General features: G+C 28.8%; 2 protein-coding genes across 4 annotated transcripts; one reads left to right on the top strand and one right to left on the bottom strand.

The window, feature by feature from the left end:
* Positions 1-1,384: 1,384 nt before the first annotated feature.
* Positions 1,385-4,895, bottom strand: zgc:112496 (uncharacterized protein LOC541336 homolog). The gene is made up of 6 exons (XM_051098332.1): positions 4,821-4,895; positions 4,524-4,665; positions 2,472-2,565; positions 2,130-2,289; positions 1,901-2,053; positions 1,385-1,829 (listed from the first exon to the last, which is right to left on the bottom strand). The coding sequence occupies exons 2-6, from the start codon at positions 4,661-4,663 to the stop codon at positions 1,630-1,632; spliced, it is 747 nt and encodes a 248-aa protein (XP_050954289.1). The 5' UTR covers positions 4,664-4,665; positions 4,821-4,895; the 3' UTR covers positions 1,385-1,629.
* On the top strand, positions 4,861-22,183 carry wdr24 (WD repeat domain 24). Of its 3 annotated transcripts, none has more exons than XM_051098317.1 (14): positions 4,861-4,933; positions 9,109-9,190; positions 9,300-9,371; positions 9,575-9,682; positions 10,900-11,260; positions 11,427-11,604; positions 12,849-13,273; positions 14,686-14,951; positions 16,456-16,565; positions 16,651-16,751; positions 19,128-19,232; positions 19,311-19,645; positions 19,726-19,910; positions 21,628-22,183. In XM_051098317.1, exons 4-14 carry the CDS (start codon positions 9,581-9,583, stop codon positions 21,794-21,796), a joined length of 2,337 nt encoding a protein of 778 aa, XP_050954274.1. In that variant the 5' UTR covers positions 4,861-4,933; positions 9,109-9,190; positions 9,300-9,371; positions 9,575-9,580; the 3' UTR covers positions 21,797-22,183. The 3 variants fall into 3 exon arrangements, with proteins under 3 accessions (XP_050954274.1, XP_050954272.1, XP_050954273.1); XM_051098315.1 differs by having other exon boundaries at positions 19,308-19,645; XM_051098316.1 differs by having other exon boundaries at positions 9,109-9,215; positions 19,308-19,645.
* Positions 22,184-23,308: the final 1,125 nt, after the last annotated feature.

Genomic DNA, 23,308 nt, shown 5'->3' with positions numbered 1-23,308 from the left:
GTGTGTTTTTTGTACAAATTGGCCAGGTAGTAGCAAAAGTATGTCTCCACCACGGAATAATTAAAAAAAAAGAAAACAAAACTGACTTTTTTTTCTGCCGTTTTTTTCCCCTCAGAATTGCATGATATAAACTTGCAATTGAGTTATAAAAAAGTAAGAATAGTTGGATATAAATTTGCATTTGTGAGAAAAGTCAGAATTCTGACTTTTTTCTTGCAAAAGCTAGTATGTATCTCGAAATTCTGACTTTTGTCTTGCAAATGCTACTGTAGTTAGTATAGTCATTTTTACTTTTTTCTAATTTGCATTTCGCAATTCCTAATTTTTCTCACAATTATTACTTTGTATCTCGCAATTCTGACTTTTTTTCTCGCGAATGTTAGTTTGTATCTTGCAATTCTGACTTTTTTCTTGTAAATGCTAGTTTGTATCCCACAATTCTGACTTTTTTCTCGCAATTGTTAGTTTGTATCTCACAATTCGTACTTTTTTTGCAAATGCCAGTTTGTATCTCGCAATTTCGACTTTCTCGCAATTGCTAGTTTGTATTTGCAATCGACTTTTTTCTCGCAATTGTTAATTTGTATCTCGTAAATGCTACTTTGTATCTCATAATTTCAACTTTTTCTCGCAATTGTTAGTTTGTCTCACAATTCTGACTTTTTTTCTTGCAATTACTAGTTTGTATCTTGCAATTCTGACCTTTTCCTCGCAATTGCTATTTTGTGTCATGTGATTCTGACATTTTTCTCACAATCTCGCAATTCTAGCTTTTTCCCCTTGCAATTGTCAGTTTGTTAGTTTGTATCCCACAGTTCAGACTTTTTTTTCTCGCAATTGTTAGTTTGTATCTAGGAATTCTGACTTTTGTTCTCACAATTGTTAGTTTGTATCTCATAATTCTGACTTTCTCACAATTGTTAATTTTTATCTCACAATTCTGACTTTCTTACAAATGCTACTTTGTATCTCTCAATTTCAAATTGTTAGTTTGTATGTCACAATTCTGACTTTTTTCTTGCAATTGTTAGTTTGTATCTCGCATTTCAGATTTTTCTCGAAATTACTATTTTGCATCACGCAATTCTGACTTCTCATAATTCTGACTTTTTTCCTGCAATTGCTAGTTTATATCTCACAATTCTTACTTTTTTCTCGCAGTTCCTAGTTTTTATCTTTCAATTCTAACTTTTTTTTTCTCACAGTTATGACTTCCATAGTCCAGTTCTGAGGGGAAAAAAGACTGATGTGTTCTCAGAATTGCAAGTTTATATCTCACAATTCTGACTTGACTCGCAATTTCCTTCAGAATTGCAAGAGATAAACTCCAATTGCAAGAAAAAATGAGATAAAGTCGCAATTGCCTTTTTCTTTTTTTATTCAGTAGTGGGAAAAGGGCTTCCATAAGCAACACAGCTGTTTTCACCACTAATAATAACCAGCAGTAATCTTTACAAAGGTTTTATTGCTTTATTAAAACATTTATACATGAACAATAACACATTTAGAAAAGCAATTGTGAAGTGCAATTCGTGCTCTTGGAGTAATACCTCAAAAAGATTTTAGATTAATTTTACAAAGGAATGTGCTGAAAATGGCCTCAAGATACTAAGAGGAAAGAGCTGCTCTTTAAGATCTCTCAGTCTTCTGTCTCTTCGAGGGCTTTTCATCAGCCGTCTTCCTCTTCTCTGGCTTCTGATTGGCCACTGTTTCTGTTGCATCGATCAGACTGAACTCCTGGAATAATGAGGGCTGAATTTGATTGGCCACGGCCCAGGCCCATAAACACTGCTCCACCCTGTGAGGAGTCCAGTCCTGCTGGCCGTCCGCTGAGAAAGCAAACATCAGTCAGACGTGATAAAGAACACTTTAAGCATAACATGCATCTTAAATGTCTTACCTTTATTAAGCTGGGATGATTTGTTCAGTATTTTCTGGAGGAAAAGCGCATAATGTTTGGCCGTGTACTCGACCGGTCTGAGCTCGGCGATGCTCTCCACAGCTTCATCAGCCATGAAAGCCACTTCACCCGGAGCTCCGGCCACCAGCACAGCTGATAGAGACAGTTTGGATGCATATTAAATGCATACTTATAGCATGCCTGTATGATTTGATGGGTGTGTGTTTACCTGATGCCGTCGCTGGCCCGACACCTTTGAGTTTGCACAGCTCTGTAATCGCCGCTTGGACGTCAGGCAACAAACCGAAGGCTTTGCTGGTCGAGCTTTGAACCGCCTCCTCACTGTTCGAGCCAATCAGCTGCTGCAAACGAGGCCTGAATTTCCCTTTCTGGGAGAGAGTATTCATCATCAATCATCAAAGAGAGAAACCGTTGTGTCTGTGTGCACGCAATTGATCTGATGACATAGGAGTGAACGTCACCGCACGCAACCAATGAGCCAGACGCCTATTTCCGGCATCACGTTTCTTGTTAATTACGTAGGGTGTGAATCAATTTCTATTGTGCTTACAGTCAGTTTCCACTCCATGATCTTGACGAGCTCAGCGTGTGTAAGGGAACGCTCGGATCGGGCTGAGATCGCTGCCGGCAGCTCCTCCTGAAACCTGACAGAAGAGAGACACAGCATCAGTATGATTTACTGTGTCTACAACTGTATTCTGTTCTCATGCAAAAACAATAATGAACAGAAAATGTGTTTGTTAGAACTATATATATTTATATATTTGTTATTTATAATTTAACAACATTTTAATTTCTGCAATTTATTTTTTGTCATTTTAGTCATTTTTGATTATTAATAGATAAATGAATATTAAATTCTATTCTCATGCAAAAACAATAATGATCAGAAAACATGTTTGTAAGAACATTTTTTGTCATTGTTCGTGTGACTTTTTAATTTTGTTCACTTGTTAAAATTTATATTATTCATAATTGAACAATATTTAAAATTTTATTTGGTAATTTTTGTAATTTATGCTTATTAATATATAAATTAATATTTAATTGTATTCTGATGCAAAAACGATAATGAACAGAAAATGTATTTTTATTATTCATGTGACTTTTTCATTTTTTTCACTTTTTGTTTATAGTATTCAAAATTTAACAGTATTTTAATTTCTACATTTCTGAACATTTAGTAATTTATGATTTAATATATAAATGAATATTCTATTCTATTCTGATGCAAAAACAATAATGAACAGAAAATGTGTTTGTGAGAACTCAAATCTTTTTTTGGATTGTTCATGTGACTTTCTTTTTAATTTATATTATTCATAAGTAAACAATATTTCAATTTCTACAATTTATTTTTGTTATTGTATTCAGTTAATATTCAGTTCTATTCTGATGCAAAAACAATAATGAACAGAAAATGTGCTTGTGAGAATTTTTTGTGATTGTTCAAGTGACTTTTCAATTTTTTTCACTTTTTAAAATGTATAATATTCATAATTTAACAATATTTTAATTACTCAAATCTATTTTTTTGGATTATGTGACTAATTTTTTTTCACATTTTTTATTTCTATTATTTATAATTTAACTTATTTTAATTTATTATTTATATTTTATTTTTAATTTATTTTTATGTATATTATTCATAATTTAACTTTTTAATTTCTACAATTTATTGTTTTTGTAATTTTTTTGTAATTTATGATTAATAACACACAACTTAATATTCAATTCTATTCTGATTCAAAAACAATAGTAAAAAGAAAATGTGTTTGTGAGAACTCCAATATATAATTTTATTATTTATTTAAAATGTATACATTTTTAAATGTATAGTAGTTTATAATAACATAAAAACACATGTGGCCCACATCAAATAGAAACAATGCTACTGAAGCTGCATTTAAATTTGTGTTAAATTGCATGTTAACAGCTAACTATGATGAGTAGGCATAAATTAATTATTTAAAATTATTACAATATGTTTTGTATTTATATGATTTAACAACATATAATGATTTAATAACATATACATGACCCTGGACCACAAAACCAGTCTTAAGTCGCTGGGGTATATTTGTAGCAATAGCCAAAAATACATTGTATGGGTCAAAATGATTGATTTTTCTTTTATGCCAAAAATTAGTACGAAATTAAAGATCATGTTCCATGAAGATATTTTGTAAAAATCCTACTGAAAATATATAAAAACTTAGTAATATCCATTGCTAAGAACTTCATTTAGACAACTTTAAAGGCGATTTTCTCAATATTTGGATTTTTTTGCACCCTCTGATTCCAGATTTTGAAATAGTTGTCTCTCAGCCAAATATTGTTCTATTCTAACAAACCACACATCAATGGGAAGCTTATTTATTCAGCTTTCTAATGATGTATACATCTCAATTTAAAAAAATTGACCCTTATGACTGGTGGTACAGGGTCACATATAACGTTATTTTAAATGCATTTTATGCAATGTAATAAATGCAATGTATTTTTATACATTTTAGTAACTTGTCATATATGATTATTAATATACTAATACTGTTATGACCATAAAAATACATTTTAAGTGTGTGTTTGTGAGAACTCAAACCATTTGTCCAGTTTCAAGAGTTTTCCAGCGCTCTTCCCCTTCACAGCTGACTTTGCTTCTACCACAGTCCAGTATTTTCCATAAACTCCTCTCCACACAGCAGGATCTTCACACTTATACAGTCTCTCATTCACAGACATGACTGACACAGAGAAAGACAGAGTTTATAACATTTACAAACAAACGTATCAAGCCAAATAACAGCATATTATCACACCAGGATGTGCTATTTTAAATATTAAATTGCGTGAACTTTCAAAGTCGTTGTTAACAGATCTCTCCTGCAGCGTGACTCACTTGATCAGCCTGACTGAAGCAGCGCGCCATGCGACGGGAGGTGACGTCAGCCGCGAACGTAAACAACGATTCTACTTCCGCTTCTCCTGAACGGGCACATTTGTTTATAAAGGGTAAGTTCTGCGCGGTTATTTCGGTTATATTTAAACGCATATTACAGTTGAACATTCATATTTGAAAGCAGTATTTATTACTGACTCGTTCTGCATGAGGTATTACTGATGGACTGAGGTGTTTTAAAGCGGTTTGGCAGTTTTGTTGTGGTTGCAACGAGCTCTCAAACACAAATTTACAGTAATGTAATATTTCAGGCGTAACTTACAGCTGTAATATCACTTGTATTACATTTTTATAATCTCGAAGCACCAATCGACCAGTGTGCTGAAGGTGGATATAAATTGTTAAAAAGTCATACATAAAATTATTGCATTTAATTGGTCTTTCTGTGAATTACAGTAACAGGCAAAACACTCCGCTCATTTTCATAGTGTTAATCAGAAAATAATATTTATAAACCGATACTGCAGTGAAATTGCTGGCCGACAGCAGACACAATTTACACAACATACTCTGTAATGATAATTATGATAATATCTGTCTTTATATGTATATATTTATTGATTTAAAATAAATTATCAATAGTAAATGTTATTATTTATTATTATTATTATTATTAAAACACTGTTTTTGGATGCTATTTTATAAGATAAGTTAACTTGTGATTGATCACAAGTGATTTAAAGTATTTTAGTTTTTTTAGTATATTAGTATATGTTTAAACATTTTAGTTCAGTCAACTGTACAATTAATTAATTAATGTTTTTTATATTAATTATTAATTTTCAGCAATTTTTAATAATTTATATTTGCTGTAGTTATAAGTTAATCACATAACTTAATAATAAATAATAAATAATAAATATAAAAAAACATAAATTAAATTAATTGTACAGTTTATTAGTAAATTATTATTCTATTAGTCAATTACTAATATCTATAGGTAATGACTACAGTGTTAATAATAAACATTAATAATCAAAATACAAATTTTGGGTAATGTCATTAGAGACTATTAATTTGTGTAATTTAAATTAATTTGTATAATTTTTAAATTAAATTTGTTATGTTTTCAAAGATCTATTATTCATATTTTTATTTGTTTTATTTAGTTTATTAATTATTTATTTTAAATGTATATTCTTTAGTGATTATATTTGTAATTTATATGATTTTTAATATGTAAATTAATTAATATTATTTTAAATACTAAAAAAGTGTGAAATTGCAGGCTGTCAGCTGCAGATACAATTTTCACAACATGCACCTTAATAATAAAAATATAATATCTAGGCAAAATATTTATTAAATATTAATAAGTATTTTTTTTTTTTTTTTATATATTTAGTATATTACTATATTGTTAAATGTTTTAGTTCAGTCAACTGTATAATTTATTAATTTATGATTTAAAAAAAAACAAAACATTTTTATTATTAATTTATTTTTATAATCTCGAAGCACCAATCGACCAGTGTGCTGAAGGTGGATATGAATTGTTAAAAAGTCATACATAAAATCATTGCATTTAATTGGTCTTTCTGTGAATTACAGTAACAGGCAAAACACTCCGCTCATTTTCATAATGTTAATAAGAAAATAATATTTATAAACCGATACTGCGGTGAAATTGCTGGCTGACTGCAGACACAATTTACACAACATACTCTGTAATGATAATTATGATAATATCTGTCTTTATATGTATATATTTATTGATTTAAAATAAATTATCAATAGTAAATGTTATTATTTATTATTATTATTATTATTAAAACACTGTTTTTGGATGCTATTTTATAAGATAAGTTAACTTGTGATTGATCACAAGTGATTTAAAGTATTTTAGTTTTTTTAGTATATTAGTATATGTTTAAACATTTTAGTTCAGTCAACTGTACAATTAATTAATTAATGTTTTTTAATATTAATTATTATTAATCAGCAATTTTTAATAATTTATATTTGCTGTAGTTATAAGTTAATCACATAACTTAATAATAAATAATAAATATAAAAAAACATAAATTAAATTAATTGTACAGTTTATTAGTAAATTAATATTCTATTGGTCAGTTACAAATATTAATAGGTAATAACTACAGTGTTAATAATAAACATTAAGAATCAAAATACAAATTTTGGGTAATGTCATTAGAGACTATTAATTTGTGTAATTTAAATTAATTTGTATAATTTTTAAATTAAATTTGTTATGTTTTCAAAGATCTGTTATTCATATTTTTATTTGTTTTATTTATTGTATTATTTATTTTAAATGTAAATTCTTTAGTGATTTATATTTGTAATTTATATGATTATTAATATGTAAATTAATTAATATTATTTTAAATACTAAAAAAGTGTGAAATTGCAGGCTGTCAGCTGCAGATACAATTTTCACAACATGCACCTTAATAATAAATATATAATATCTAGGCAAAATATTTATTAAATATTAATAAGTATTTTAATGTTTTTAAAATATATTTAGTATATTACTATACTGTTAAATGTTTTAGTTCAGTCAACTGTATAATTTATTAATTTATGATTTAAAAAAAAAAGAAAAATTATTATTAATTTATTTTTATAATCTCGAAGCACCAATCGACCAGTGTGCTGAAGGTGGATATAAATTGTTAAAAAGTCATACATAAAATCATTGCATTTAATTGGTCTTTCTGTGAATTACAGTAACAGGCAAAACACTCCGCTCATTTTCATAATGTTAATAAGAAAATAATATTTATAAACCGATACTGCAGTGAAATTGCTGGCTGACTGCAGACACAATTTACACAACATACTCTGTAATGATAATTATGATAATATCTGTCTTTATATGTATATATTTATTGATTTAAAATAAATTATCAATAGTAAATGTTATTATTTATTATTATTATTATTAAAACACTGTTTTTGGATGCTATTTTATAAGATAAGTTAACTTGTGATTGATCACAAGTGATTTAAAATATTGTAGTTTTTTAGTATATTACTATATGTTTAAACATTTTAGTTCAGTCAACTGTACAATTAATTAATTTATGTTTTTTAATATTAATTATTATTAATCAGCAATTTTTAATAATTTATATTTGCTGTAGTTATAAGTTAATCACATAACTTAATAATAAATAATAAAAAAAAACATAAATTAAATTAATTGTACAGTTTATTAGTAAATTAATATTCTGTTGGTCAGTTACTAATATTAATAGGTAATAACTACAGTGTTAATAATAAACATTAAGAATCAAAATACAAATTTTGGGTAATGTCATTAGAGACTATTAATTTGTGTAATTTAAATTAATTTGTTTAATCTTTAAATTAAATTTGTTATGTTTTCAAAGATCTGTTATTCGTATTTTTATTTGTTTTATTTATTTTATTATTTATTTTAAATGTAAATTCTTTAGTGATTTATATTTGTAATTTATATGATTTTTAATATGTAAATTGATTACTATTGTTTTAAATATTAAAAAAGTGTGAAATTGCAGGCTGTCAGCTGCAGATACAATTTTCACAACATGCACCTTAATAATAAATATATAATATCTAGGCAAAATATTTATTAAATATTAATAAGTATTTTAATTTTTTTTAAATATATTTAGTATATTACTATATTGTTAAATGTTTTAGTTCAGTCAACTGTATAATTTATTAATTTATGATTTAAAAAAACATTTTTACTATTAATTTAATCGGTCAATTACTAATGTCAGTAAGTAATAATTCAATGGTATTTTAGTAATAATATATAATATAATATTATTTTAAATATTAAAAAAGTTTGAAGTTGCAGGCCGTCAGCAGCAGATATTTACAATTTACACAACATGCACTTTAAAAATAAATTTATAATATATTTTTTAATAATAATAATATGTGTATATTTATATGTGTATATATATATATATATATATATATATATATAATATTTTAATTTTATGTATATCTGAAGCATGATATTAATTATGAATTTATTATTATTATTTTTATTAAAAAATATATTATAAATTTATTTTTAAAGTGCATGTGTAAAAAATATATTTATTATATATATATATATATATATATATATATATATATGTATAATAAAAAACTACATTTTTAATAAGCAGCAGACGTACATTATATTTTTTTTTTTTTTTTGCTAATGTTTTCTGATTTCTGATGTAGTATTAATATTGCTGCCTTGTTTTTGTTTTTGCAGGTCAGTGTGTAATTCCGTATGAAGATGTTAACCGCGATCGCGTGAACGTGTGCGTGACATCACGCACCGACTGTCACGCAAGGTGTAATTTTTATCTCGAGCTCCGAGTGAGAAACACACATTTGTTTTGAAATAATAATAAAAACACATTAATGGAATGTGTTTGCTGATTCTGATCTCATTTCCCATAGGTTTTTGGTGTCAGTGAATGAGCAAGTTGAAGTTTTTTTTTTTCTCAACAGAACAGGCTTTGAACACAAAGCGTAAGTGTGAACCTCTCTCTTCATGCGTGTATTCTTTTACATTTATTTGTGATATTAATGCTCCTCAGCACATCGCCCCTATGAGATGTTTATACTGTATTGATGAATCTGTCCTCCACCTGCTGGCCAGAGAAGGAACTGCGTCTCTCTCATCTTTCTTATTGTCCTTTATCTATTTTACTTCCTTTCTTTTGATTTTGCAGCTTGAGATGGAGAAGATGACCAGAGTCAGCACCGTCAATGGGCGTACCATGTTTTGCCACCTGGATGCACCTGCCAACGCCATCAGTGTGTGTCGGGATGCTACACAGGTGAAAATGAGATGAAAATTATGTTCACAACACAAGCCAAAGAGACCTTTTTTTTGTGATAGTTCACAAGACCAAAATTATTATTACAATAATTTTTACATAATTTATATTGTTTATATTTATATGAAATTAACTTTTATTTTAGAATTTAGAATTCAGCAATAATGACATTTTTTTGGGTAATTGATTATTAAATTCCTATTATTTATATTATTTTAATATATATCTATATATATATATATATATATATGTATATGTGTGTGTGTGTGTGTGTGTGTAAATATATGATAATATTTTAAATATTTAATATATATATATATATATTGAATTAAATGAATTTATTATTATTTATATTTAGTATTATTATTTATGTATTACTTTATGTATATAATTTATATTTGTAATTTCTACAATTATTACAATGTAAATTTAATTTATATATATATATATGTGTGTGTGTGTGTGTATATATATATATATATATATATATATATATATATAAAATGTTAATTAATAATATTTTAAATATTTAATATATAATTTATTTAGTTAATTTATTAATATTTATATTTATATTGTTAATTTATGTAAATATTTATTTTTAGTATGTAATTTATGATTAATAATATGTAAATGAATTAGTAATATTTTAAATATTTCGTTTAAATTAAATTAATTTTTATTATTAATTTCAGTTTTATTTTACTATGTATATTATTTAATTTTATTTGTATGTAAATTAATTTATATATATATATATATATATATATATTAATTTATTTTATGTAAATTTTATATATATATATATAATATGTTAATGAATTAATAATATTTTAAATACCTAGTTTATATATGTATGTATATACATATATATATATAATTTGTTAATATTTATATTACTAATTTATGTAAATATGCATATTTAGTATGTAATTTATATGATTATTAATATGTACATGAATTAATAATATTTTAAATATTTTATTTAAGATTTAAATTAAATTGATTTATTATTATTAATTTATGTTTTATTTTACTATGTATGTATTTTTTTAATTTATAATTTATAATTATTTTTTTTATTATAATTTATATAATTATGTCAATTAATTTATATATAATATAATATAATATTTATATATAAAATTGTAAATATAAATATAAAATTAACATTTAAATAAATAATTTAAGATTAATTGAATCACGGCATGTTTCAGGTGGTGGTTGCCGGGCGAAATATTTTCAAGATATACGGTCTGGAGGAAGAGGGTTTCGTGGAGCGGCTGAACCTGCGCGTGGGACGCAAACCCTCTCTGAACTTCAGCTGTGCGGACGTCATGTGGCATCAGATGGATGAGAACCTGCTGGCCACCGCTGCCACTAACGGAGCCGTGGTGACGTGGAATCTGGCGCGGTCGTGCCGTAACAAACAAGAACAGCTGTTCACCGAACACAAGCGCACTGTCAATAAAGTCTGCTTCCACCCTACTGAGGTCAACATGCTGCTGTCAGGCTCTCAGGACGGGTTCATGAAGTGTTTCGACTTGCGGAAAAAGGAGAGCGTCAGCACCTTTTCTGGTACGTACAAATGTGCAGATGAGTATCTCTGACTTTACTACAACATTACAACATATTTTCAATGCACTTTAATTTGGGAAGCACATCTAGAGCTTTTTAGACACTAAAATTTAAATGATGCTACACAGAGACTGTACACAGTGTGAACAGCAATATGTTTTTGCAGGTCAGTCTGAGAGTGTGAGAGATGTGCAGTTCAGTATAAAGGATTATTTCACGTTCGCGGCCTCGTTTGAGAATGGAAACGTGCAGCTGTGGGACATTCGCAGACCCGACCGATACGAGAGAATGTTTACTGCGCACACCGGACCCGTCTTCTGCTGTGACTGGCACCCTGAGGACAGGTGTGTGCATACTCAACTAAACTTGTAGTAATCATAATACATTGTGTTTCTATAATGACCTTTTTATTTGAATAGCACCTTTCATATGCACAAAGTGCTTCACAGGTCAGCAATAAAATTAAAATAGATAAAATGAGAGGGAAATAATAATAATAACAACAACAATAAAATAATTTAAATAATGACAAGCTTAAAAAGAAATTTAAAATGAGTAGAAAAATACAATATAATATAATATCACATAATATAACCATGCGCTCAGAATATAGTAATAATTAATATATTATTATTATTATTATTATTGTTTTGTTATTATTATTGTATTTTTTAAAAAAGTATAAACTAAGTTCAAAATAAAAGATGATAAAACGAAAAAAAAAATTCTGTAAAACTTAATACAATACAAATAAATTTTAGTATAATAATAATAATAATAATAAAAATAATAATTATTATTATTATAAATATTATTATTAAATTTTAATTCTAAACTTGGAGTGAAAATTAAAAAAAGGAAAATAAAAAGAGAAGGAAATAATAATAATAATAATGATTAATAATAATAATTAAATAATAATAAAATAAAATTGAAAATAAAAAGAGAAGGAAAAATAATAATAATAAAAAATAATATATATAATATGAGAAAAAATAATATAATATATGAACTCAGAATTTAATAATAATTATATTATTATTATAGTCAAATTTTAAATAATGACTTAAGAAAAAAGTGAAAACTAAAAAGTGAAAATTTAAAAAAGGTAAAACAATTAAAATGAAAAAGAAATAATAATAATAAAAGAAATAATAGTAATAATAAAATTCTAAATAGGTTAAAATTTTACAATAATAATAATAATTATTATTATTATTATTATTAATACTATTATTATTGTTATTATATTAAAACTTAAAAAAAAAACTTAAAATGGAAATAAAAAAGGAAAATACATTGAGAAGGAAAAATAATAACAATAATAATCAAATTATTAATAATAATTGTAAAATTCTAAATAGTGACTAAAGTCACTAAAAAAATAAAAAAGGAAGATAAAATAATGACTAAACGATAAAATAATAAAAAAATTCTAAATAGTTGCTTTAAAAACATGATAAAAATGTAACTTCCTAATGGTTGAAATTTTACTATAATAATAATAATAATAATAATTTTCCTTGTCTAATTTTAGCTGGTAAAATGCTACACATTGTTAATTGACCTGGAATTCTCTGTCTTGTAGGGGTTGGCTCGCCACAGGCGGACGTGACAAGATGGTGAAAGTGTGGGACATGTCGACGAATCGCGTGAAGGAGATCTACTGTGTTCAAACCATAGCGTCGGTGGCCAGGGTGAAGTGGCGTCCGGAGCGCCGATATCACCTAGCCACCTGCTCCATGATGGTGGACCACAACATCTACGTGTGGGATGTCCGCAGGCCGTTCATCCCCTTCGCGACCTTCGAGGAGCACAAAGACGTGACCACAGGAATCGTGTGGCGGAACCAGCACGACCCCTACTACCTGCTGTCGGGCTCCAAGGACAGTACGCTCTACCAGCACATGTTTAAAGACGCCAGCAGACCCGTCGACCGCGCCAATCCGGAGGGACTCTGTTTCGGACTGTTCGGAGATCTGGCGTTTGCAGCTAAAGAGAGTCTGATGACCGGTGAGTGACCCCGGTGAACTGCGGTAAACCCTTGTGCAAAAACTGGGTACAGCTTTTGTGTTGTGGGTCAAATTGAACCACATTGGTTTCCATGCAATTTTTGGTTTGTCAGCTGTACTCCTTTGATCTATAATGTATCTTGAAGTACTATCTTGAGATTTTACGATAACATCGCAATGATTTAACAACACATTTCCATGTTCATGGTTCCTTGTTGTTGATGCACTTTCTTTAAAAAAAAATCTAAAAAAAAAAAATAAATAAAAAATAAAGGATAATTTTATACGGTCTTATGCACTTTATCAGATTTTTTTGTGAAATTTATTAATATGTTTTTTTTCTTCTTAGTAAATAAATAAATAAATGAATATTTAGTTACTTATTTTAGTTAACTTGAATATCAGAAATATTTATTTATTTATTTTACAATTTTTATTTTTATTTATTGTTGTTGGTGCCCTAAAATAAAATAAAAAAATAAAACTATAAATAAAAATGTAAAAAATATATTGCTGATATGCAAGTTAACTAACTAAACTAAAAATAAAATTTAATACATTTCATAAAAAAATCTGACTGTGCATAATACCAGTATAAAATTATCCTTCATTCATAATATAGGCTTTTTTATTTACACTTAAAAAAAAAGATGCATGTAAAAACAAAAACAGCTTGTCAGAGACAGAAAAATATAAAATATATGAGAAATGTAACAATTCCTATCTTTTTATTGTTATTGCTGTAGAGGTAAATGTGATATTTTGATTAAAATTAGCTGCACAGATACAAAATATTTGTTTTATGATTTTTTTTTGTCATAACTAATTATAGTTAACTGTTTACAAATAAGTATAAAAAGTATCTGACATTGATCGTACTTAAAGTATTGCTATTTGTACTTTCTCTGCCTTTTACTTATGTCTTCTTCTCGAACCTTTGTGAGGGTAAAATTCATTTCTAGTAGACCAGGTAACTGAGATCCAAAAAAACCTAACAACCAAAAACAACCAACTCAAACAAGAATGAAAAGAAAAGCAAGTTCTCCCATGCATGATTCAGAAAACGGGTCTTTAATTATGAGTAAACTTTGAGGCTTAAATTTCATACGTTCTTAGGTATTTCACATTATAGTGGTTGACAAGCTACAGTTAAGGTTTTTTGTTGGACTCAGTTTGACCCCAACACTTAAGTCATAACAAATATGAACAGCCTTTTCAACACACATCTATGTGTCAAAACTTTGCACGCTCGTTCATGACCCCAAATGACAGCACATTATTATTTTAAGGAGAAATAAATAGTTGAACCAGTATTTCAAGCAGTTTGAAAATCAAGCATGGGTCAAATCAACCCGAACGCAAAGGGAGGATAAAATGTTTATTGATACTAATTTCTTATAACATTTTTTTTAGCTCCCCAATCTGTAGGGGACGTGGGGCGTAAAACCTACCCGGGTGGCGATCGGCGGTACCCCATCTTCTTCTTCAAGAAGCCAGATGTGACGGAGCAGTTTGCGCAGGTGTCGAGCGCGCTCAGCGTGTTCGAGAGCGAAGCGGGCAGCAGCGTCGGGATGGACTGGTTCATTAACACCGCAAAGAGTTACCTGCTTAGCGGAAAACCCTTCGCCGAACTCTGTGAACACAACGCTCAAGTCGCCAAGAAACTCAACAGACCACAGGTACGGATAGATTTTGATGAACTTTTTTTGTCAGCTGAACTTCTTTGACCTACTATATTTTCTTGAAGTAATCCCTGAGATTTTAAGTCAATATTTTAGTGATTTAACAACACATTTGCATGTTCATGGTTCTCTGTTGTTGATGTTCTTTCTTTAACCTTCTGGTTGTGTTTGGGTCAAATTGACCTGGAAAAGATTTTTCTTTTTCCAGAAAATACTAGTTAATGTTATCGCATTGGACTCAAACTTACTGACTTTGTTCACACAGGGTATAAGTACTTCTCTGAATTTGTTTTTTTATTTTATTGTGGGTTTTATTTCACCTAGTCACACTTGTGGTGCAAAACAACTGCTATATTATCACCAAATATTGAATTTAATCTTTTTGTCAACTTGTTTTGTTTCTTTTAGGACTGGTTTTGTGTTTCCATTTGCATCTGATTAATCATAGGCCTCATTTTTCTGAGAGAAGTTACCTCGTTTTTTTGAGTGAAAAAAAAATTTTATGAATAATTTTCACAATATAAAATTATGAAAATTTGCACTGTGTATCACACTAGTGTGCTTTAATGTTTAATAAGGAAGTTTGCTTTTAAATGCTTTTATTTTGTGCAAAATTGCAAAAAGTCACACTTGTGGTGTTCCCGGTCAAAAATGACCAGACTCCAAACAACTGCTTATAAATCTGTCATTATACCATATAATCACCAAATATTGGATTCAATCTTTTTGTCAACTTTTCTTTCATTTAGGACTGGTTTGTGTTTCTGTTTGCATCTGATTAATCGTAGGCCTCATTTATCTGAAAGTAGGCAAAACTGTACAAAATTGCACAAAGTCACACTTGTCAAAAATGACTGGACTCCAAACGAGGTACCTACTCTCAGATAAATGAGGATTTTTGACCGGGAACACCACAAGTGTGACTTTTGGCAGTTTTTCTACAAAATAAAAGTATTTAAAAGCAAACGTCCTGATTAAACATTAAATCACACTAGTGTGATACACAGTGCAAATTTTCATAATTTTTTTTTATCTCATATTGTGAAAATTATTCATAAAAAAATGATTTTTTCACTCAAAAAACAAGGTACCTTCTCTCAGAAAAATGAGGCCTACAATTAATCAGATGCAAATAGAAACACAAAACCAGTCCTAAATGAAAGAAAATAAGTTGACAAAAAGATTGAACCCAATATTTGGTGATAATATAGCATAATGACAGATTTACAAGCAAATGTTTGGAGTCCGGTTATTTTTGACCGGGAACACCACAAGTGTGACAGAAATCTGAACACAACCAGAGGGTTGAAAAAACCCTTAATAATAAAAAAACTATAAATAAAAGATATAAAAAAAATATTATTCCTAATACGCAAGTTAACTAACTGAAATAAACAATTATAAAAAAATATTTAAAAATAAAAAATAAACAATTAAACTAGTAAATTTGACTAATTCTGATTTTACAGGAGTTTTATTTTTATGTTTGTGTGTTATACAGGAATCAACCACATGGACGATGTTGCGAATCATGTTTTCAGAGCCGGCTAATCCGTCCTTGTCAACCAATCACAATCTGAATAAATCAGGAAACCTCCCGCTCGTCAACAGGTATGTGTGATTTTTAATTTCTGAATCCTAACTCTAATATTGTCCATTGCTCAGTTCTGTTTTTTGCCTGCTTTATGTGCTGCAGCTTCAGTATGAAGGAGATGAGCGCTGCTCTCAATGAGAGAAACAAAGAAAACAGACAAGACAACCTCCACAGTCTGGAGACCAACCTCAACAACAACGACGGTGAGACACAGACACGTAAACATGCAGAACAGCAGCTGCATCCTGATGAAAGACTAATAAGAGAAATGTAAAATAGCAAGTTATAATTAGCTAGATTGTGTTCTTTTAAAACTTCTGCATTCCCCCAGGAAATCTTGCCTTCAGTCACAAAACATTTGTGTTTCCCTGAGAAATTTTGCATTTACACACAAAGCTTTTGCGTTTCAAGGTTGCTTTTTTCCCCCCAAAAAACTGTAAATCCTTCATTTGCAAAACCTTTGCCTTTCCCAGATCAACTTTGTGGCTGCTCATAAAATCTTTGCTTTTTTATGAGAACCATTGTGTTCACTTGCAAAACTTTGTTTGCTCACAAAACTTCTGAGTTTCCATGAGAAACACTGCGTTCGTTTGTAAAACTTTTGTGTTCCCCAAGAAACTTTGCATTTGCTTACAAAACTTAATTTTATTGTGTATTGTGTGCAAATGCTTTTGTAAGCAAAAGCAGCATTTCTCAGGGGAAAAAGACGTTTTGTGAGCCAAGGTATTGTGTGCAAACACAGTTTCTTGGGAAAATGCGTACATTTTGTAAACAAATGCAGCGTTTCTCAAGTGAAATTGCGTTTGCACACAATACCTTTGAGTTTCCTATAGAAACTTTACGTTCGCTTGCAAAACTATTGCAGTTTCACAAGAAACTTTGCATTTTCTCGCAAAACCTTTGCGTTTCACGAAGAAACTTTGCGTTTGGTCACAAAACTGCAGTTTCCCTTTGAGAAACGCTGCATTTGTTTACAAAACTCATGCATTTTCCCAAGAAACCTTGGTGTTTTGCAAGCGAACATAAAGTTTCTTGGGAAAATGCAAACATTTTGTAAACAAATGCAGTGTTTCTCAAGGGAAACTGAGTTGCACACAGTAAGTTTCCCATAGAAACTTTACGTTCGCCTGCAAAACTATTGCAATTTCACAAGAAACTTTGAATTTTCTCGCAAAACCTTTGCGTTTTGCAAAGAAACTTTGCATTTGGTCACAAAACTGCAATTGTCCTTGAGAAACGCTGAATTTGTTTACAAAACTTATTTTCCCAAAAAAACTTTGTTTGCACACAAGACCTTGGCATTTCCCAAAGAAACTTTACGTTCGCTTGCAAAACTATTGCAATTTCACAAGAAACTTTGAATTTTCTCGCAAAACCTTTGCGTTTCCCCGAGAAACTTTGCATTTGCTCACAAAACTTGTTTCCCCTGAGAAATGCTGCATTTGTTTACAAAACTCATGCATTTTCCCAAGAAACCTTGGTGTTTTGCAAGCGAACATAAAGTTTCTTTGGGAAATGCCAAGGTTTTGTGTGCGAACACAAAGTTTCTTGGGAAAATGCAAACTTTTTGTAAACAAATGCAGTGTTTCTCAAGGGAAACTGAGTTGCACACAGTAAGTTTCCCATAGAAACTTTACGTTCGCCTGCAAAACTATTGCAATTTCACAAGAAACTTTGAATTTTCTCGCAAAACCTTTGCATTTTGCGAAGAAACTTTGCATTTGGTCACAAAACTGCAATTTCCCTTGAGAAATGTTGCATTTGTTTACAAAACTTATTTTCCCAAAAAAACTTTGTGTTTGCACACAAGACCTTGGCATTTCCCAAAGAAACTTTACGTTCGCTTGCAAAACTATTGCAATTTCACAAGAAACTTTGCATTTTCTCGCAAAACCTTTGCGTTTCCCAGAGAAACTTTGCATTTGCTCACAAAACTTGTTTCCCCTGAGAAATGCTGCATTTGTTTACAAAACTCATGCATTTTCCCAAGAAACCTTGGTGTTTTGCAAGCGAACATAAAGTTTCTTTGGGAAATTTTTTTGCAAAACCTTTGCGTTTTGCAAAGAAACTTTGCATTTGGTCACAAAACTGCAGTTTCCCTTGAGAAACACTGCATTTGTTTACAAAACTTTTGCATTTTCCCAAGAAACTTTGTGTTTGCACACAATACCTTGGCTCACAAAACTTCTTTTTCCCCTGAGAAATGCTGCTTTTGCTTACAAAACCTTTGCATTTGCACACAATACCTTTGCGTTTCCCAGAGAAGTTTGCAAAACCTTTGCGTTTCCCAAGGAAGCTTTGTGTTCACTTGTAAAACTTGTGCATTTCCTCAAAAAACAATTCCAATCCCCCACAAAGCTATGCTCGCAAAGAAATCAATAGTTTTGCAAGCGAATGCAAAGTTTCCCAGGAAAATGCAAAACATTTGCAAGAGAAGGGTTAGTTCACTCAAAGAATTCTTTCATCATTCATCTTTTATGGTCCTTTTTTCAACAGCTGTAAGCCCAGATTTCTAGCTGCCAGGAAATCCTTCCAAACACTAAAACTGTGAATAAAAAAACAATTTCTGTGTTCTTCAGAGAACGAGGAGACGGAGGGCAGCGAGGGTCAGGCGGAGTATCTGTTTGGAGATGCCGAACTGGATGACGATGATCTGTACAGCATGGAGCACGACAACCAGGCAGGTTGGTGAACACATCCAAACACATCCCGCATGTAAAAGTGTAAAAAGTCAAATCAAAAGACTCTGTTCTCTCCAGCAGAGGAACCCGAGTACCTGCTCCCTCAGGAGGCGTTCCCGTTACGTCACGAGATCATGGACCATCCCTCGGCCCCGGAGCCAGTGCAGGAGAAGCCTGAGTCGCCCCATGTGAGCGGGAGCGAAACCGAGAGCACGTGCCTGACTCCCATGGAGTCCATCAATCTCATTTCGGTCTCGCAGCTGCTTTTCTCGCCTCACCTGCCGCCCAAGTTCTTCTGCCCCATCGTGAAGGAGATGCTGTGTTACTACGCCGAGCAGGGCGACGTGCAGATGGCCGTTTCCGTGCTGATCGTACTGGGCGACCGCATTCGTAAGGAGATCGACGAGCTCACGCAGGTGAGAAAAAACACTCTAGTTTAACAGTAAGCGTAGGTTTCTTTACATGATGCTTAAATCTGTGCACGATTGTGTTTCAGGAGCACTGGTACATGTCCTACATCGACCTGCTGCAGCGTTTCGAGCTGTGGAACGTCAGCAACGAGGTGATCAAACTGAGCACGTGCGGCGCCATCATGTGTCTGAATCAAGCCTCCACCACCTTACACATCAACTGCAGCAACTGCAAACGACCAATGAGCAACAAGGGCTGGATTTGTGACAGGTACGACTGCCAATAACTGACTTTTATCTTGTTTTTCTCCTTTGTCAAGTCAAAAATCAATTAAGCTATGAGTTTCAGTATTTTAGCTAAACTGTTTAAAGGTCATTTAAAGGTGTATTTGTTTTCTCTTTTGATATTTATGGAAATGTTTATATACATGCCTTATAAACCACTAAAATATATTTTTTAATATAAATTTTAGTTAAAGTTAGTAATTTATTACAAATGTATTATTACTTATTTTATGATATTGTTTTTTCATTAGAATTAATTTATATAAAATATCATTTGGGAAAAAATGGCACATTATTCTATATTTTTAAATTCTAATTATAAATAAATATACATTAGTATAATATTTATAATATTTAATACATTTATTGTGAATGTAATAATTTATGTACTATTTAATCACTTACTAATTCATTGTATTAAATGTATTGTTCATTAAATGTTAAAATAAAAATTACTAAAATATTGGAGAATTTTACACAATATTATACATTAAATTAAAATAAAATAATATATGGTAAATGTCAGAGCATTTTACACACTTTGTATTCACTTTAAATATTATAAATAATTAAATATTATAAATAAATAAAATATGTCAATTTTAAATTATAATTATAAATAAATATTATTGTATATATTTCAAAAAGATATATAATATATTATGAATATGTTTATTATAATTTACTAATATATCACTTATTAATTCATGTAATTTACTATCAATTAAATAAATTAAAATATTATCATTTGGAAAAATGGTTAAATTTGTAGAGAATTTTACACCATTTGGTCCACTTTTTAAATAAATAAAATTAATACATTTAATTGTATTATATATTTAATTAAATTAAATTATTATGATTTGGAAAAATCACTAAAATTGTAGAGAATTTACAGAATTTTACAGGTCCACTTTTTAAATAAATTAAATAAATACATTTAATTTTATTATACATTTTATTTAATTATTATGATTTGAAAAAATCACTAAAATTTTAGAGAATTTCACACAATTTGGTTCACTTTTCAAACAAATAAAATAAATACATTTAATTTTATTACACATTTAATTAAATTAAATATCATTCATTATTTATTTTTTAAATCACAAAATCGTTTGAGAATTTTACTGACTTTGGGTCCACTTTATAAATAAATTAAATATTAATTGTAAATTATAATTATAAGTAAATACATTTTATTATATATATTTATTTAAAAAAAAAAAAAAAAAAATATATATATATATATATATATATATATATATAATTTTATTACAATTTACTATTATATCACATTAATTCATTTAATTTACTTTAAAATAAATTAAAATATTATTATTGGGAAAAATTGCTAAATATTTGTAGAGAATTTTCACAATTTGATCCACTGTATAAATAAATAAAATATACTAAATTATATATATATGTATGTATATATATATATATATATATATATATATATATATATATATATATATATATATATATATATATATAATTTTAGTTCTAAATTATTAATATGTTTGTATTATTTCCACAAATAATTTATTATAAATGTATTTATAATTTATTAATATCACTTATTAACTCATTTAAAAAAATGATTATAAATTATTAATTAGAATCTTTTCATTTCGAAAAAAAAATGTAAATACATTTATTGACTGATTATTTTGTGTGCATATTTGAATTCCCCCTAGGTGCCACCAGTGCGCAAGCGTGTGTGCGGTGTGTCATCACGTGGTCAAAGGCTTGTTTGTGTGGTGTCAGGGCTGCAGTCACGGAGGACATCTGGAGCACGTGATGGAGTGGCTGAAACAGTCCAAACACTGTCCGGCCGGCTGCGGACACCTGTGTGAATACACCTGACACACCATCAAACACACTTGATACACCACGAACACTCAACACGCTGGACTCTCTCTAGCAGAGGACCGATCAGGCTGCTACTGATGGGGAAAAAACGCATATAACTAACGATTAGATGATAATCAAACACAAAGGGAATCTGTACTTACTCAAATGTGTGGTAAAACAATCAGCCAACTCTCACCTTTTTTTAGATTTTGAAAATCTTGTTTTATAAATACAATCTAATGTATATAAACTGTGGCTGAGATGCACTTGCTTTGTGAATGTGATTCATTCACCTTGAAAATATTCTGGAAAACTGTAAATGAAGAACACATTGCATCGTAATCAGATTTATTTAAACGGAAACACTTGTGTTTGCCAATAAAACCAGTCTTTACTAATCATCTGAGTAAGTTTGTGAACATGAAGACACAAAAACATCTAAAAAGTGGGAAATGGATGTAAATGTAAGCTGATAGATATATCTTTGCATTAGTTATATTACGTAATATTAAACCAAGTGTCATTTATTATAAAAAAAAAACATTATTCTTACAATTTTTGACAAATAGAAGGTTTGAAATGCTAAAACCAATTCATCTTATTTTTAAAAGTGGGTGCGGGCATTTGTACATTTTATGGGTCTCGCTTCCGATCTACGTCCAGCTATTTTTAGCTGTGCAAAACAGCTCGTTTTGCTGCTTAATATTGCAAATTGGTGTGTCTTACAATGTTATTTTAATGTATTATCTTTATTCTGAATATTAAATATTAATTTTAAATTATAATTATAAATAACGAAATTTTATTATATATATTTAAAAAATAATTATAATTTATTATAAATATGTTCATTACATTTTACCATCACTTATTAATTCATTTAATTTACTATAAATTAAATTATTAAAAAATATTGTCATTTGGAAAAATTACTCAAGGTTTAAACAATTTGGTTGACTTTATAAATAAATAAAATTAATCAATTTAATTGTATTATACATTAAAAATTACATTTAAATATTTTCATATTTAAATCATTAAAAGTTTAAAGAATTTTCCACACTTTGGTTCCATTTTATAAATAAAATATATACATTTTAAATTATGAATTAATGACATTAAAATATTATCACTTGTAAAAATTGCTATACAAATTAGTTATTTATATATTTATCTAATTTTTTAAATATATATTTAAAAAACAGTTATAATTTATTATAAATATGTGTATTACATTTTACCATTACTTATTAATTCATTTAATTTGCTATAGATTATTAAAAATCTTACCATTTGAAAAAAATTACTAAAATGTTAGAGAATTTGACAATTTGGTCCACTTTACAAATAAAAAAAATATGAGTACATTTAATTTTATTATACGTTAAACTAAATTAAAATATTTTGGAAAAGAATTTGGAAAAATCACATTTGGGTCCACTTTATAAATAAATAAAATACATACATTTTAAATTATAAATTAAATAAATTACATTAAAATATTATCATTTGGAAAATTGCTAA

Source organism: Labeo rohita, chromosome 24 (assembly GCF_022985175.1).
Source record: "Labeo rohita strain BAU-BD-2019 chromosome 24, IGBB_LRoh.1.0, whole genome shotgun sequence".
Lineage (NCBI taxonomy): Eukaryota > Metazoa > Chordata > Actinopteri > Cypriniformes > Cyprinidae > Labeo > Labeo rohita.
This window is presented reverse-complemented; position numbering and strand designations above follow the sequence as displayed.